Here is a 16,987-nt window from a genome sequence, read left to right as displayed (position 1 = left end):
TTTTTTTTTTTGCAACAGTATTGGCGTAGATGCCATTTTGTGGCCCTGTCCCACTGGATGCACTTTTGTTGTGACAGGATTATTTATGACTATTTATGACTGACAGCCAAAGCATTTCTGTCCGTTTTTATAATGCTATTCAATGCAAAGGATGAGCACAATGCAAAATACATGTTTTAAGAGGACATAAAAAGGACTCACCATAGCACCAGGAGATTGAGATACACTCAAAGAACACCAGGAAAAGCAGACACATTCCACTGGCTGAGTAATAGTCGAAGAGTTTAAACACATAGAGGCCACCCTAAAACAAAGCAAGAAAATCAATACAAGGCCCTGCAGCCTGCAATCATATTAATATACAACCTCTGGTCAAACATCTCATCATCTGCTTCCTTCATTGATTTACCTGCGTGATATTGGACAGCCCAATGGCGTAGGATACAATGCAAACACATGCAATGAAAATCTCTCTTCTTTTCCTGAGCAGCCGTGGGAATTCATCCACCAGAGCAGTGATGAAGCCCTCCACTGTGCAGAACTGAAAACAACATCAACAATGGTGTTTTGAAATTGCATTTATATGGCATTTTTTGAACACACTGAAGCATTCTGTGAACTGATGGTAGCATGAAGAAAATATAGCAATAGATCACAACACAAAATTAATTTTGTTGTTTTTACACATAAATGGCTCCAGTGTGAAACCAATTTTCAATAAGAAATAAATAATAATAAATAATAAATTTTGTGAGCATATTAATCGCAACAAACAATTAGGTTACATTCAATAAATCTGTATGCACAGGTGTGTGTGTGTGTGTGTGTGTGTGTGTGCATGTGTTTGTTATAACGTAACGACATCCAATCAGAGTTGGTTTTATATGACTTTCCAAAAACAAACACAATTCATTACAGTAAAGGACATAAAACAAGTACTAAATTCTATATTTTTTGGTGCCACAGGGATGGGATCGATTCTACCCCAGTTTATTTTGCTAGCATTGCAACATTCCCACTATCTCCAGCTTAAGAGACAATGGACATCAGTTTAAAATCCTCAATGCATGCAGCCATAAAGGCAGAAATCAACATCGAAAGATTTTATTTGGCACAAGGCCAGTTGAGTGTTTTTAATGTTCCTTATGTTTCCTTGTGTGGTCGCCAGGGACTCTGAAGTACCTACCAGATCCCGTTCACTTCTGTTTCTAGGTCAGAGCTTGAATATGTGATATTCTCACCTGACTGTCGATTCCCAGCATCAGCAGCATGGAGAAGAAGAGAATAGCCCACAGTGGTGAGACGGGCAACTGCGTCACAGCTTCTGGATAAGCTAAAAACGCCAAACCAGGACCTGTGTAAGCCATGAGAAAAACAACAGTTATATTAACACTTTAAGAGAAATATCCATACTTCAACCGATACAAAAATGTAAAATGCAATATTCTAATTATGTAAAAATGAACGGATTACCTGATGCAGCTACATCAGCTATTGATCTCTTTGTCACATGTGCCATGAAGCCCACAATAGAGAAAATCACAAATCCAGCAAACATACTAGTGAAGGCATTTATACAGCACACGATGATAGAATCCCTGCAGAAAAAAAGAGGGGGAAAAAGGATTCTGTCTTCAAATGTGCTATAAACGTCTTTGTCTGATCTGAAAGCTGCATATCATTTTAGCATTTCAGGAGAAGATGTAAGGATTATGTAAGTGATATAGCCAAACTTCAAATTTAATTTGATGGTAATTCTCACTATTCATATGCTAAAATGTCAAGTCTGATAATGGGCACATAATCACAGTCAGTCACAGTTAGAGATCTGGCTTGTTCAAACAAACATCATTCACAGCATGAAAAAAAAACAAATGGTCAGGGTGAAAAGGGCCTGAAACACTGAAAGAGGGTCGAGTTATCTAACTGATGAAATGTTGATTGCATCATTCATACCTGTACACATTGTTATTGAAAGGGTTGTAGCTGCCCAGAGCAATAAGAGAGCCTAGTCCCAAACCATAGGAGAAGAAAATCTGTGTTGCAGCATCCAGCCAAACCTGAGATGGAAAATGAAACTGTTTAGCAGCTAGCTTGGGTTTGTTTGATCCTGCTTAAATGATGAAACATGTAAAATCACCTCAGACTGCTTCAGCTTCTCAAAATCAGGAGTGACATAGAACATGATTCCATCTTTAGCCCCAGGCAGGGTCACTCCACGGATAAACAAAATGAACAACATGAAGTATGGGTAGGTGGCAGAGAAGTAAACAACCTGCAAAACATTGATTTCTCTATCAGATATTTCCCCATTTGCATTTGTTCAGCATGTATGTTCGTGTCTGTTAAAAAATGCTGGAAATTGCTTTCATGGGACAAGAAACCCATAGAGCATTTTTGCCTACTCCCACAAAGTTGATGGCAAGCATGTGTGTTTTACATTCAATGCGGTGAAATCATTACAAACTCACTCAAAATCCAGACCGAACTCTTGAAAACAGACTAACAAAGACATCTCACCTTTCCAGTCCAGCTAACACCTTTCCAGATACAGAAGTACACGAGGACCCAGGCAATGGCCAGTGTTATTGCTAGTGGCACACGAATTTCACCAGGTTTTTCTAAGCCATCAGTCATTTGATGCATATTGCGTCTGTATAAGCACATCATGCAACACAATTACACTTCACAACAAGACACTTACTGGACACATGTATTATGTATTTTCATGTACAAAGGTCAAAGAAGGTCATGCACATCAATTTGCCCAAAATCTTACTCCCAAAACTCCATGACAGCGCTGGTGAGATTGGTGGTGTCTACTATGCTGTAGTTTGTGTAACATCTGTCTGTGTTCCATGGATTGTTACAAGATTTCCATGGAAGCTCCTACAAAGAGCAGAAGAATGCTTTACTTTTCTTTTTTTAAATACATTCTCCAAATGACTTTTTTTTATGGCTTGCAAACGCATGTGACAAGGAATACTTACAGTGGTAAAGGAGTTGTATAAGTAGTACAGGGCCCAGGAAATGATGACAATGTAGTAAATGTTCAGCCAGAATGAGAGAACAGCAGCCGCAAGACCAACACCTGTAGTTATGACAGTGTGTTATAATTTACATTCATTCCTTCAAAGCAGCATGTGAACCGCCTGGTCAAAACGTCCTTTATGCAGCATTGCATTTTATTACATAATTGGTCTTCAGCTTTGAACATCAGAGGGTACATTAGCATCTTCAGAACAACATATATCAGTCATAACAAACGTACATAACACAAAACCCATGCGTTTAAATCCACTCGTTCAATTTTGCATTTATTGAAGGTCTCACACAACACCAACATTGCATACTTCTAGAAACCAACTCGTATTTGTTCAGCAGTTAGTATGGGAGCAGATAAGAAAGAAAGGTGCTGAACAGAAATCATATACCTTTGAACATCGGAGCTAGTTTCCAAACCCCAAGGCCGCCAATGGATGTGTACTGTCCAAGAGCACACTCAAGAAAAAACAGAGGAACTCCCGCAAAAATAAGCGTCAAAAAATAAGGAATCAAGAAAGCCCCTGGAATCACAGAAATAGATGAAAGCACCCAGTGGAGCTGTGCACAGCAGCACAAAGCACACATTCATCCTGACACAACATCTCAGACTCTTGGAGAAGCTGAAGCTGCTCTTACCTCCGCCGTTTTTCCCGCACAGATAAGGAAATCTCCACACGTTGCCCAGTCCGATGGCGTAGCCCACACATGACAGGAGAAAATCAAATTTCCCACCCCAAGTTTCTCTGTCTGGAATGTCTTTATTCTTTTTCTCTGGTTTGGCGTCCTCTGCTTTGGGTTTGTCGTTAGTTGTGATCTCGTTGAGTTCCGTCACAACTTGTCCGTCGGTGCTTTTGGTGTTGTTTGTCGCCATGTCTCTGATTTTAGACAGCAGCAGAGATCTACCACGCAAACACCCGATCAAACCCGACACAGTTTCAGTTAACCTGAAGACAACGAATCACACGAAACCACTGTTTCCCCCCGTAAAGACACACAAAAAACACTGAGAGAGCTGCCGTCTCTAATTGAGACAGAATTGGCTGTCATGACAGTCAATTTACAGATATAAATCTTTTTTTATTTTATTTTTTTTCCATCGAACGATCAGCCAGCTTCTCAGTTATGTTTCGGCAATGTTTTGATGCATTTACTATTGTTATACCCATTTAATTAAATGCATTTAAACACACAGACTCGCATGCACACAAACACACTTAAGACATTTTAATGAAATGAAAATCATTTCCAAATTTCTCGTATCTACTTACAGTGAATTTGGCTTCTTTCCCAAAAGCAATATGCCCGTGTGTCATGCAGTGAGGTATCCGTAGATTCCTCTCCAAGTTGTAAACTTCCAGAATGAGTTGGCACGTAAATGAGCCTTCTGTCCATGTAAAGCGGTCCTGCGGGAGCTGTCCACGGGCGAGTGGTGCTGAATCCACCGAGCAACGACTGTCTGAGATCAGCAGCTACTCAACATTTCCAGAGCGTCAATGTCATGTGAAAGTCAACACCCCCCAACGGACACACACACACTTTCAGGTCAGGCACGCAAATCTTTACCTTGCATGTGCATGTGTTAACATCACACTCACGTAAAATTAGTCCGATATATCAGTTGAATATTTAGGTTTCTTTTTTCTAAAACTGAGCACAATTCTTGGGATGCAGCAGCATATTAAAAACATGGGCTATTTCTTATGTTTCTCTCTCTCTCTTTAAATCCTTGAAATCTTGACTTAAAATTCACGTTTCATTAATTTACTCACACACGCACACACACATCTGTGGCTATCATGAGGTTAAAATGAACTCGTGCATTCACTGCCCATCCTAAATCCCTCTTCAAACCCAGCCCACTTCAAACCATAACATATACTAAAAATATGGCAGATGAGGAGCAGAACAGGTGAAGCCACTGACACAGCATCAGGTGTGAGCAGGAAATATCACTCCTCATCTGAAACTGAACACTTAAAGAAATAATGCCTCAATAAAAAAAATAAAAAATTATCTTGGACACTATCTTTATGGGATGCATAATTGGATTGCATAAATGTCCTGGTATACAGCGCAGTCTTGATCTTCTGTTGGAAGTCCATAAATATGCGGTAAGTAAAGTATAAATTATATATAAAGTATATTTCAGTCCATCATATGTATGAAAGATATATCATGCACTTACTAGCTAGCTTTTTAATTTCTTCTGAATGACAGAATTGTGAAAGTCTGTAAACACTGGTTAATGAAAAGTTAATGTGGGATTTGGGTCAGAGTGGTATAGATTTCAACTCCTCTCTCAAAGCTTGGCTCAGAGTGGAGAACTCAATTGGAAGCAGATGGTGAACCAATGAGGGGTGAACTAACCTACTAATGATACTACATGAAATGTAACATTTGCACTCCATCTGGCTGCATCTCCCTTTGGTTATGGGCTGTGAAAACATGACATATTTATGCACCTGCTGTGGACACTTGAGTACTTTTGGCTTGCTGGTGACACCATGTTATGTCCAGATAGGCTCATTTAGAGAGATATATGTGATAATCAACAGGCTGTCAAAGGCATTCAGATTATTAAAAAAAAAAAGAACAATAACAGGTCAAAACGTGGTATTTTGGAAACTGTTTGTGTTTGACAGGGTCAGGTTTGTTCAGTCATATAAATTCATATTTGTGACAAAAAGTAAGAACGAAAGAAAGAAAGAAAGAAAGAAGAGTTAATTTCGATGTTACCAGAAGAAGCAAAACAAACAAGGTCTTAATATGAAAATTATAAACTAAACTATACATTTGAATTGTATGATCTATCATATTTATATATGTTTTATTATTGGTTTTACATATAAGAGAATTTAATGTTGCTGGAAAGGAATTCTATTGTGATTTGTATATTTTTAAAAAAGCTTGTGTAAGGAACTTTTACATTTTATTTAATTATTTAGTTATTATTTTCATTTAAGAGTCTGTAAGTTGAAGAAATCTTCATAGGTAGTACAATATGACAACATCTGTTCTAAATGATATGAGAAAGAAACCACTATATCATTTCTCATCAAACTGTGAATCAAATTATGCATATATTTTTAAATGATTTGTCTCATCTACCCCATAACGACTTGGGCTTGATTTTGTTTTAATGAAATATGCAAATCCTGTCAGCTATAAGAGAGTAATCAATCCTTCTTGTGTCATTACTGTTTAAGAGTGCTTCGTATTCAGTGTCTCTGACTTGTCTTAGCGAACCTTGAAAAAGTGACAATAAATTGTTGGTTACAAGTGCAGAGGATCCAGGTTGTGTGTGAGCACCGCAGACCATTTAGGTGGGCTGTATAAAAATATACATCCCTCAAAGCAGTATGGGGCATCGAAATCATTTTAAAATTTTTGTTCAAGTGTTGCTAGGCAACAGCAAAATGGTCTCAGCCTCCTTGTTATATTAGAGTTTCTGCTGGGGTTTGCTCCCATTCATATCTTCCCTTTTTTGTCTCCTTTCATTAGCAAATATTAAATTTTCATGTTTCAATTTTCCTATTTTTTTCTCTGCCTCAAAATTGCACTCGAGTTACACACAGGCCTAAATGTTTAAGCCAGCATTTAACTGGCTTTACAGTTCATTCTTTAAAAAAAGAAGATACTTTCCCCTTCCTTGTTATAGAAATTTATGGACACAAATCATTATAGCAAAACACATATAGTGTGTTTAATTATATTAGACAGGCATTCATTTCTAATTAACAACTGAAATGTAGACTTTTGTTTTGAAGCTACAAAACAGTCAAATATATCGTGCACAGAGCATTATGAGTACAGCATAACACAGAGCGCGTCACATTGTCTGCAATCTCTCCTCACTACACTGCTGCTAATCTACTGCATTTGCCGCAATCACTATGGAAACTGACTTTTGCCACACAGCCTCTACTGAGGCAGGCATGCAGCAAATGCTGTCAGTGATTGTCCACTGACGTATGTTTACATGGAGGTCTGAATCAGTGTTTCTTGCAGACCACAGCAAAAGTATAATTTATCTTCTCAAGTTATAGCTACATAATCAATTGTATAATAAATCCTTCAATATAGTAGTGTAGCATATTTGAAGGATGAAATGATTTCTGTGCAAATTCTAAACAAGATCCACAAAGCAAATTTGACACTGTAGTCCACAGACGAAACAGCAAGAGCTTTGTTATAGAGGTTTGGACAAAAAGAGTACTTAGCGAACACATCAAAACCCTAACCACCTGCCTCTAGCTAAAATGTATGAAAATGCTCTTCATGGTTTTAAAGGGTTTATCCGCTTCAAAGGCGGCTGGCTGATGCATCGCTCTGACCGTGCAGTCCTCCAGCCCCGGAAAGAATGCGCTCAAGCCTTTGAACAAGTTTCTGAGCTCAGCCCTCATTCAGGGGACAGTCTTCCCTTTTTTTGTTTTTTACATAAGGCAAATTTACATGTGCTGATGATGTCAGCTCAAATTTGGCACACCACCTCCCCCCTCCAAAAAACATTCACAAAAATAAAGCATTTTCCTCTTGAGCTCAAAGGACAAGTGAATCACGTCTGTCAGAGATGCAGTATGCGTGTAATACTGTAGCGTCATTGGCGTGCATTTATTGGTTCATGATTGCAGTGTAATGCAACAAAATGATGAATGCAAATGGAAGTGGGGGGAGGGGGTGTCTGCTGATAGATCATTCTGATTGGTTATAAAATGGCTTGCGTGTATAATGATAGTGCTCCGATTTGTGGAGTAAAAACACAAAGGAAGCATCCTAAATCTGAAGAGAAAATGATCCTTCCCTCTTTGTGCATGTTGCTGTCATCCCAGATCTTTTCATAAAACCGCCACGAGCGTGCCTCGCATTTGAATTAGGCTGATGAGTGGAATCTGTGCCCACAGAGAGGCCGGCGGCACTTTCCAGCGTCACATGATGCTTAATTAGGGATTCTTCTATATTATAGGGCTGGAATTCTGCCAAATGTCTATCAGTTGTTTCAGTCAATGCACTAATCATTGCGCTCGCTGCCTCCTGAGGTGCATTGGGCTGTGTATTCTGGCTTCTCAGAAAGAAAAAAATTAATAAACAAAAAATAAACAGTCGAGGTTGTGTCGAAAGTAAATCTAATTTTAGATCTAGAGCTTCACTTTGATGAGTATTTGAATATTTGGATATGAATCTCTCGTTCTTCGGTAAACATATGGCTATAGTAAGCAGCAACAGCATCCTGCTGTTTAAAATATAGTGTAAACAAACCACATTTTAGAGAGCTGGTTGCACTTCTCACTCATCAGGCAAGGAGGTAATAGGGTAATGGTAATTACCCTAAACATACATTATAGGGGTAATGGGATGCATTGAGAATAATTTGTTTTTTTAATGAGAAAAATTGCATTTTAAAGGATTCTACAGTCATTATTAACTGAACCACTATAGTTTTAATCTGTGTTTCAAAATATTGCAACGTACAAACTGTACAAAGAACCTATGGCATTTAGAGTCAATGGTGCGATGTGATGTGGCATGGTAAATTGTAATCTGTCTTCATGCATAAAGCATAAAGTCATTGTGTCACTGCCTCTGCCATTAGACGCTCTGGTTCCTGTCAACCTTTATCCTACACCCCATGACTTTTGCACAAATTATGGGAGTAACTTCAGTTAAACTGTAAACAATCAATGAAAGGTTCATTCTATGAACTCAAAAAGAAGCATTTCCAAAAAATGGGTGCAATGAAGTGATATTATTCAACCATCGAACAATAAAAGGAAATTTAAAAGCGTAGCAACTTTAGCAAATTACTTTCAACAGACCATGAATAACCCTAAAATCTTGATTATTTCTACAGCAATATTACAGACATATTACTGTAATATATGTCTCTGTCTATATATATTGCAAGACGTTGCTTTAATCAAAAAACATTAATTAACTGGAACATTGACTGATAATTTTTCAAAGTGATTTCTGTCAAATGATTTCCAGGAAGCATTCGTGTAAAAACAAACCTGCAAGAGAAAAACTCTTGAGATTATTAGTGTTTCCCAGTGAATTATTCATGAGAGATATTGTATAGTGTAAATTAAATCGGGAGAACAGACCACACTGTATGTTGTCTTTTTTCATACTGCTACAGCGGTACAATACAAAGGAAAAATTTAATTAATCAGGAAGAAAAAAATACAGTGGACAAAAAGAGCTCTTCTAATGGTATTCCTATACCATGTCACAGTAAAGGGGTCATATGATGCGATTTCAATTTTTCCTTTCTGTTTGGAGTGTTACAAGCTCTTGGTGCATAAAGAAGATTTGTAAAGTTGCTAAGACTAAAGTCTCAAATCCAAAGAGATATTCTTTATAACCGGCCTCTGCTCACTCTAGCCCTCCGGCCGTTCCTCACTCTAGCCCCCGGCTTCTGCTCACTCTAGGCCACCATGTGTGACGCTGTGTTTTGTTGTGAAAGCAACCTTAAACCGCATAAACACATTTCATTACACCAAATACACAAAATAATGTTATTTTTAGCAACATCATATGACCCCTTTAAAATAACAAGTGTTACGTTATTCTCCTGACGTCTGAAAATAGAACATGAAGAAAAATGGACAGCTCATTTAGTCAAATTGATGGACAAGGATTATTTGTAGTGCAACTTTATGATTTGAAATTATTTGTTTTTGTCTTTTTGAGTGGAACATCCCCAAACAGGTAGCAGGGCCAGCCCGTGGAATAGGCGGAATAGGCAAATGCTAGGGGCGCCAAAATAGTTTTTTTTTTTTATTATTACCAATACTACTTCAATACTATGAATTTAAAATATTACAAAAAAGCGATCGTCCCACAAAAACAGCTATTTTATTGCTCTCCCAACGCACACCGGTTCGACGCATGATCAATCTTCCCCCGCACAGCACTTCCACATACATCAGTTAGCCTACCTGATTGTGATAGATGTTCAGTAATAAATTATCTCTATGTCAGAAAGACCGAAGCCCTCTGGTGCCCAGAGAAGGAAAATATGAAGAGAAGAAAAACGGGACAAAGACAGAGGTAATGTTATGTAATGAATGTTTATGATCATATAGTCAAGTCAAGTCACCTTTATTTATATAGCGCTTTTAACAATACAGATTGTGTCAAAGCAGCTTTATAGTATCAAAATAGGAAAATAGTGTGTCAATGCAAAAGGACAATAGTAAACACTCAGTTTTCAGTTAAAGGCAGTTCATCATTGAATTCAGTGATGTCATCGTCCAGCTCAGTTCAGTTTAAATAGTATCTGTGCAATCAAGTCGACGATATCGCTGGAAATTAAGTGTCCCCAACTAAGCAAGCCAGAGGCGACAGCGGCAAGGAACCAAAACTTCATCGGTGACAGAACGGAGGAAAAAACCTTGGGAGAAACCAGGCTCAGTCAGGGGTCCAGTTCTCCTCCGGCCAGACGAAACAGCAAATTGATCCATGCTGCAGCAAAGTTAGATTGTGCAGAGGGCTCATCTGGTTCCGTGGATAGGAAAGATTGCTATCAAATAGCACACCTAGGTTCCTAACTGATCACAAAGAATTGACAGAACATCCATCAAGTGTTAGACAGTGTTCTAGGTTATTATATGCGAAGGTTTTAGGTCTGATAATTAATTCAGTTTTTTCAGAATTTAGCAGTAAGAAATTACTCGACATCCAGTTTTTTTATATCGACTATGGATTCTGTTAGTTTTTCAAACTGGTTTTTCGCCGGGCCACGAAGAAATATAGAGCTGAGTGTCATCAGCATAACAGTGAAAGCTAACACCGTGTTTCCTGATGATATCTCCCAAGGGTAACATGTAAAGTGTGAAAAGCAACGGTCCAATACTGAGCCTTGTGGCACTCCATACTGTATTTGATGATGGTCAGATAAGTACGATTTGAACCATGCTAATGCACTTCCACTAATGCCAACAAAGTTTTCTAGTCTATTCAAAAGAATGTTGTGATCGATAGTATCGAATGCAGCAATAAGATCCAGTAGCACTAATAGAGAGATACAGCCATGATCAGATGATAAGAGCAGGTCATTTGTAACTCTAATGAGAGCAGTCTCAGTACTATGATAAATCCTAATAATACTAATAATAATAATACTAAATCCTGACTGGAAATCCTCACAGATACCATTGTTCTCTAAGAAGGAATATAATTGTGAGGATACTACCTTTTCTATCTTTGACAAAAAATGGAGATTCGAGATCGTTCTGTAATTAACTAGATCTTTGGGGTCATGTTGTGTTTTTTTAATGAAAATTAAAGTAGTTCATAAAGTCATTACTGCTGTGCTGCTGGGAAATCTTAACGCCTGTTGGTGCTTTATTTTTCATTAATCTAGCCACTGTATTGAATAAATACCTGGGGTTATGTTTGTTTTCTTCTAAAAGAGACGAAAAGTAATCAGATCTAGCAGTTTGTAATGCTTTTCTGTATGATAGGGTACTTTCCCGCCATGCAACACAAAATACCTCTAGTTTTGTTTTCCTCCAGCTTGCGCTCCATTTTCAAGGCTGCTCTCTTTAGGGTGAGAGTGTGCTCATTATACCACGGTGTCAGACTGTTTTCCTTAATCTTCCTTAAGCGTAAAGGAGCAACCGTATCTATAATGCTAGAAAAGTGAGAGTCCATAGTTTCTGATACATCATCAAGTTTTTCTGAGCTATTGGATATGCTGTTGGATATGCTAATATAAATAAACTAGATGAGGTAAAAGTTTGTGAACAAACTTTATGTTGGCCTATTCTAGAAAGCCTAATCTAAAAGTTTAAAATAGGGTAATAACAATGTCTGGAGTTCCAGAGATCCAAGATTTTGCAACATAATCGTGTCATTTTTCATGTCACATGATAACGGTTTAATATTTTTACGCTATAGTTGTGTAGTATTTGGGTATTTATGCTATTTTTCATTTGAATTGGCTAATTTGGAACAGTTTGTGTATAACTGGGCTTATTTAAATAGCAATATTTTATGTAAAATTCACTTTAAAGATGTAAGTTTCTCAGTTTAATTCATGGTGATAATGTTAGAAAGGGCTACAGTTTAGTACATTGCTGCCATCTACTGGAAATCTAACAATTCAAATGTATTTTTAAGATTAAACAGTAGCCTACTGTATGCTAGAGAAGTGTTCAAATGAATACAGTTTTGTGCAGGAATACCAGATGTAATTATTCTTGCTGTTCATGTTTAATTTATTATGTGACTTAGGCAGCACCTATATTTTTATAGTTTCACAGGAAACAATTTAAAATAAGGTTAATTTTCAATAACTAACTTTAACAAAAATAATAAATACTGTTACAAATGTATTGTTCATTGTTAGTTCATGTTAGTTAATACATTCACTAAAGTTAACAAATTATACCTTATTGTAAGTGTTACTGTTTCACTATCATCAGCTTTTTTTAATAACAAAATGTAACACCCAATAGTCACATATACTCCTCCATTTATCTGTTCAGATGCACTTTTAAAATATATGAACCCCATCCCTCAAAATACAGGGCCACCTGTTGCTGTTGCAGACATCTCCACCTCAGTACAGCCCAGCGATTCAGCATCAAGCGCATCTTGGGGGGTGGGGGGCATGTTTCCCAAATAAAATAAAAAATCAAGAAAAAGCTATGCAGTTTCTGTGTGAATGTTTGAACTCAATGATTATTGGTGGAATGGGCTGTGAGGCAAGGGGCACCAGGTAAAATCTTGCCTAGGGCAGCAAATTGGCCAGGGCTGGCCCTGACCGGAAGTGCCTCCTATTGTAACGAGGGAGGCGACAACGGCGTTGGGAATCCAAATGCAGGCTTTATTCAAAGAGAGCATGGTCAAAACAGGCAGGGTCCAGAAACAGCAAACAATAATATCCAAGGCAGAGGCAAAAGAGTAATCCACAAACAGGCAATGATCAGGGCAGGCAGCAAACTATCAAAAACAAGGAAACAGTCCAGGGTCAAAACACAGGCAGGGTAAAACTAGGAAATTCTGAGAACTAGGAAACTCAGAAAACAAGGAACACAAGGAAACTAGGAAATAATTTGAACATGCAGTCACCAGCGATGTGAGCGTGTGTGTGTGCCATTCTTATAGTGTGAGACTGGTAATGAGAGACAGGTGGTTGCAATTGATGAGCTCTGATGAGTCCAAGCAAAGGATTATGTGTAATGGACGCTTCCAGACGCTCCTTAACAGGAACAGACCAGAGTACAGAAGGGAGGTGGAGCGGAGGCGGAGCAGGGGGAGGGATGGAGGGCCAGGTCCATGAGGAAGGGAAAGAACAGGGGACTGAGTTGGAGCTAGCGAAGCAGGAAGCATGGGCAAAGCCGACAGAGCAGGAAAGCACAGCAGAGCTAGAGCCCACTTTGGTGGAGCAGGCGGAGCTGAAGAGCACCAGGGCGGAGCTGAAGATCACCAGAGCAGGGCAGAAGACCACCACGGCGGAGCAGACAGAGCAGAAAATCCCTACGGCAGAGCAGACGGAGCAGAAGACCACCCGAGTAGAGACAAACAGTCCATAATTCGATTCATTAGGAAAAACTGGATGGGCAGACAGTTCATAATTAGACTCACTGACTGAAACTCGCAAGCCAGATAGTTCAAAATCAGATTCAACAGCAGAATTTACACAGACAGACAGTTCATAAACAGCATCGTAGGCCATATCAGGGCGAGCAGAGAGATCAGTGACAGCCCTTTTGACCAAGGCTGGACAGTCAGAGAGTTCAGAAACAACCTCCTTGGTCATTACAAGACAAACAGAGTTCGGGACCGGCCTTCTTGGCCAGGACAGGACAGTCACAGAGTTCAGAATAAACCTCCTTGGTTGGAACAGGACAGACTGAGAGTTCAGAAATGGCCTTCTTAGCCGTAACAGGACTGACTGAGGGTTTAGAAACGGCCTCCTTAGCCATAACAGGACAGACTGAGAGTTCAAAGACTGCCTCCATAGCTGTGACAGAACAGACTGAGAGTTCAGAAATGGCCTCCATAGACGTGACAGGACAGAATGAGAGTTCAGAAACGGCCTCCGTAGCCGTGACAGGACAGACTGAGAGTTCAGAAACGGCCTTCTTAGCCGTAACGGAACAGGCGAAGAGCTCATACATGGACACCCCTATTTTGAGAGGAGCTGAAGCGAACACCCCCACCACCTCTGGAGGTTCTGCAGCGGATGCCGCCTCCTCTGGAGGTTCTGCAGTGGATGCCGCCACCTCTGGAGATTCTGCAGCCGATGCCGCCTCCTCTGGAGGTTCTGCAGCAGTAGCAACAGGAGCTTCAACAGACACAGATAGTACGGAGATGGCACTCATGGCCGTAACAGCGGCATCAGGTACCAGGGAGAGTTCAGAAATAGTGTCCGTGGTAAGAACAGAGGTGACAGGGAACAGCTCAGGAAAGAGTGCTGCTACTATCAGAGGAGGTTCTGCAACAGAAGTTACCACCTCAGGGGGAACAGGAGCGGACTCTGGGACAGATTCAAGGGCTGGAGTGAACTCTGGGACAGACTCGTAAGTTGGAGCGGACTCTGGATCAGATTCATAGACTGGGGCAAACTCTGGCTCATTTTCCTGGATTAGAGCGGGCTCTAGATCAGACTCATAGACTTTTTTAAAGCCATTTTTGTACTGTGCTCAGGAGCTGAAGACCTCACTAGACTAAGGTCAGGGGCTGAAGCGAACACTGAGCTTTGTTCTGAGGCTGAAGCAGACAAAAGACTAAGATCAGGAGTGGAAAAAAACATGGGGCAGTGGTCATGGACTGCAATAATCTCTGAGCTAGACTCGGGAACAGAAGCCCTCTCTGGACTAAACTCAGGAACAGTAGCCCTCTCTGGGCCAAACTCGGGAACAGAAGCCTTCTCTGGGCTAGACTTTACATCAGGAGACTTCTTTGGGCTAGACTTGGGATCAGAAGCCTTCTCTGGGCTAGACTTGAGATCAGATTCAGGCATTAGATTGGGCGCCACCACCTCAGGAGTTTCTGGAGCGAAGGCTGCCACCTCTGGGGAAAGTACAGTGGTGTGTGTGGCCCAAACACAGAGAATGGCCGTAGCCATAACTGGCAGGACAGAGAGTACATTGTCTATTTCCAAGACTGACGGTGCTGTGCATGGGGAACTGAGGTGAGTAGCGGCTGGCAGACTTGAGAGTGTTGAAACTGAGTGGCTCAGGAGCATAGCAACCTCTAGAATGCCAGCAGTTCATACTGAGAGTCTCTGACTCTTAGCAACGTGTTCTATTGACAGGACTGTGGTGGGTTGCAGTACCATAACCGAGACAGGATGTGGCTCTGAGATGGCAGATGTGATGAGATGGGACTCTGGAAGGTCAGCATAACGTGACAAGACTCTGGAAGACCAGCTGAGATGTGACTAGGCTCTGGAAGATCAGCTGAGACGTGACGAGGCTCTGGAAGATCAGCTGAGATGGGACGAGACTCTGGAACAGCAGCCATGACGGGACGAGACTCTGGAACGGCGGCCATTTTGTGGAAAGTCTACAGGTTGGCAGCTATTTTGTGAACAATCTCTGGGTTGGCAGCCATTTTGTGAACAATCTCTGGACTGGCAGCCATCTTATGGAGAGACTCTGGGCTAGCGGTCATCTTGTAGGGAGACTCTGGAACAGCAGACATGACAGTACGAGATTCAAGAGAGGTAACCATGACAGTAGAAGGCTGTGGTGTGGTGGCCATGTTGCGGTCCTCCTCCACCACACCCACGGTGAATGCAGAGCTGTTCAATTGAATTGCCCGATCGATATAATCCACTAAGGACCAGTTCAGATGCCACAATGGCATGCATGCGCTGAGCGGCTCAGATAGCCCTCCACGAAAAAATATCATTAAACACAACTCATCCAATGATGTTAAGTGAGCCAGTTCAATAAAGTCCAACACATAATCCTCAATAGGCCGCTCACCTTGACGGAGACGCATTAACTGTGCTGCTGGATTCATGTGTAGCAATGCCACATAAGGGGTGATTTATATATACGGTTGTTGATTAACAAGTCAAGTCAAGTTAAGTCACCTTTATTTATATAGTGCTTTTAGTTGTCCTGGTCTCCGCTGTCTTTCAGGGCTGTAGAGGTCCTTTCTAGGTGCTGATCCACCATCTGGTCTGGATACGTACTGGATCCGGGTGACTGCAGTGACCATCTGATCTGGATAGAGACTGGATCTGGTGGCTACGGTGACTTCGGAATAAGAGAGAAACAGACTAATATTAACGTAGATGCCATTCTTCTAGCGATGTAGCAAGTACATCGGGTGTTATGGAAAGTGTTCCCGTTTCCGGTTGACCTAATTAATGCAGCCTAAAAATCCTTTAACGGATTTGAATATTAGAAATGTGTTAGTGTGTTATGTGTAAGCCAGGTTAAAGAGATGGGTCTTTAACCCATTGTTTTTGAGTCTGTGATCACTATATACAAGATTTGAATCAGTCTCAGGGGTGGATCCTTGGTAAGTAACAATAATGTATTATTGAACAAGGAACACAAGGAAGCTAGGAATGGAGAAAAAACCTTGGGAGAAACCAGGCTCAGTCGGGTGGCCAGTTTTCCTCTGGCCAGATGAAACCAGCGTTTCCGGAAGTCAGTATTGGACGCCTGTTATAAGATGATTTATAATTCTCTTGGCATCAGTGGACCAGATACTTGTGAGTTATCGTTTCATTTGCTGGGTAAATCACTTCCGCGAGAGGAAAACAGATTTACACGTGAGGAAACAGGAGCCCGCGAGCTCATTTCAAACCCTCGCGAGCAATACAAGCCCTCGCACGCGCATGACCATTCCCCACATCCTCGCGCTCGATCTTCCCTCACCTGCTCGCGCAAACACTTTTATTTTTGTCAGTCGTGGGGCGGGGCTTGCTGTTTTAATTGTAACCTCAAATGTCATTGGTTATTCCTCTTTT

The 16,987-nt window shown here is 40.5% G+C and overlaps 1 protein-coding gene across 1 annotated transcript in view; it reads right to left on the bottom strand.

Moving 5' to 3' along the window:
• The window catches only part of LOC107736946 (sodium- and chloride-dependent GABA transporter 1-like), a 25,746-nt gene extending 21,062 nt beyond the window's left edge, over nucleotides 1-4,684 (bottom strand). Inside the window, exons 1-12 of the mRNA XM_016548328.1 lie at nucleotides 4,314-4,684; nucleotides 3,682-3,989; nucleotides 3,435-3,566; nucleotides 2,991-3,091; nucleotides 2,780-2,889; nucleotides 2,521-2,653; nucleotides 2,141-2,275; nucleotides 1,957-2,060; nucleotides 1,474-1,598; nucleotides 1,242-1,354; nucleotides 410-541; nucleotides 202-304 (exon numbers count right to left, since the gene is read on the bottom strand). Of these exons, the coding sequence (XP_016403814.1) occupies nucleotides 202-304; nucleotides 410-541; nucleotides 1,242-1,354; nucleotides 1,474-1,598; nucleotides 1,957-2,060; nucleotides 2,141-2,275; nucleotides 2,521-2,653; nucleotides 2,780-2,889; nucleotides 2,991-3,091; nucleotides 3,435-3,566; nucleotides 3,682-3,916 (1,423 nt within the window). The 5' untranslated portion in view covers nucleotides 3,917-3,989; nucleotides 4,314-4,684. The remainder of the gene's footprint in view (nucleotides 1-201; nucleotides 305-409; nucleotides 542-1,241; nucleotides 1,355-1,473; nucleotides 1,599-1,956; nucleotides 2,061-2,140; nucleotides 2,276-2,520; nucleotides 2,654-2,779; nucleotides 2,890-2,990; nucleotides 3,092-3,434; nucleotides 3,567-3,681; nucleotides 3,990-4,313) is intronic.
• Nucleotides 4,685-16,987: the final 12,303 nt, after the last annotated feature.

This window comes from Sinocyclocheilus rhinocerous, unplaced genomic scaffold (assembly GCF_001515625.1).
Source record: "Sinocyclocheilus rhinocerous isolate Xijiao unplaced genomic scaffold, SAMN03320098_v1.1 scaffold554, whole genome shotgun sequence".
NCBI lineage: Eukaryota > Metazoa > Chordata > Actinopteri > Cypriniformes > Cyprinidae > Sinocyclocheilus > Sinocyclocheilus rhinocerous.
Note: the sequence above shows the minus strand (reverse complement) of the source record. Positions and strands in the feature narration are given on the sequence as shown.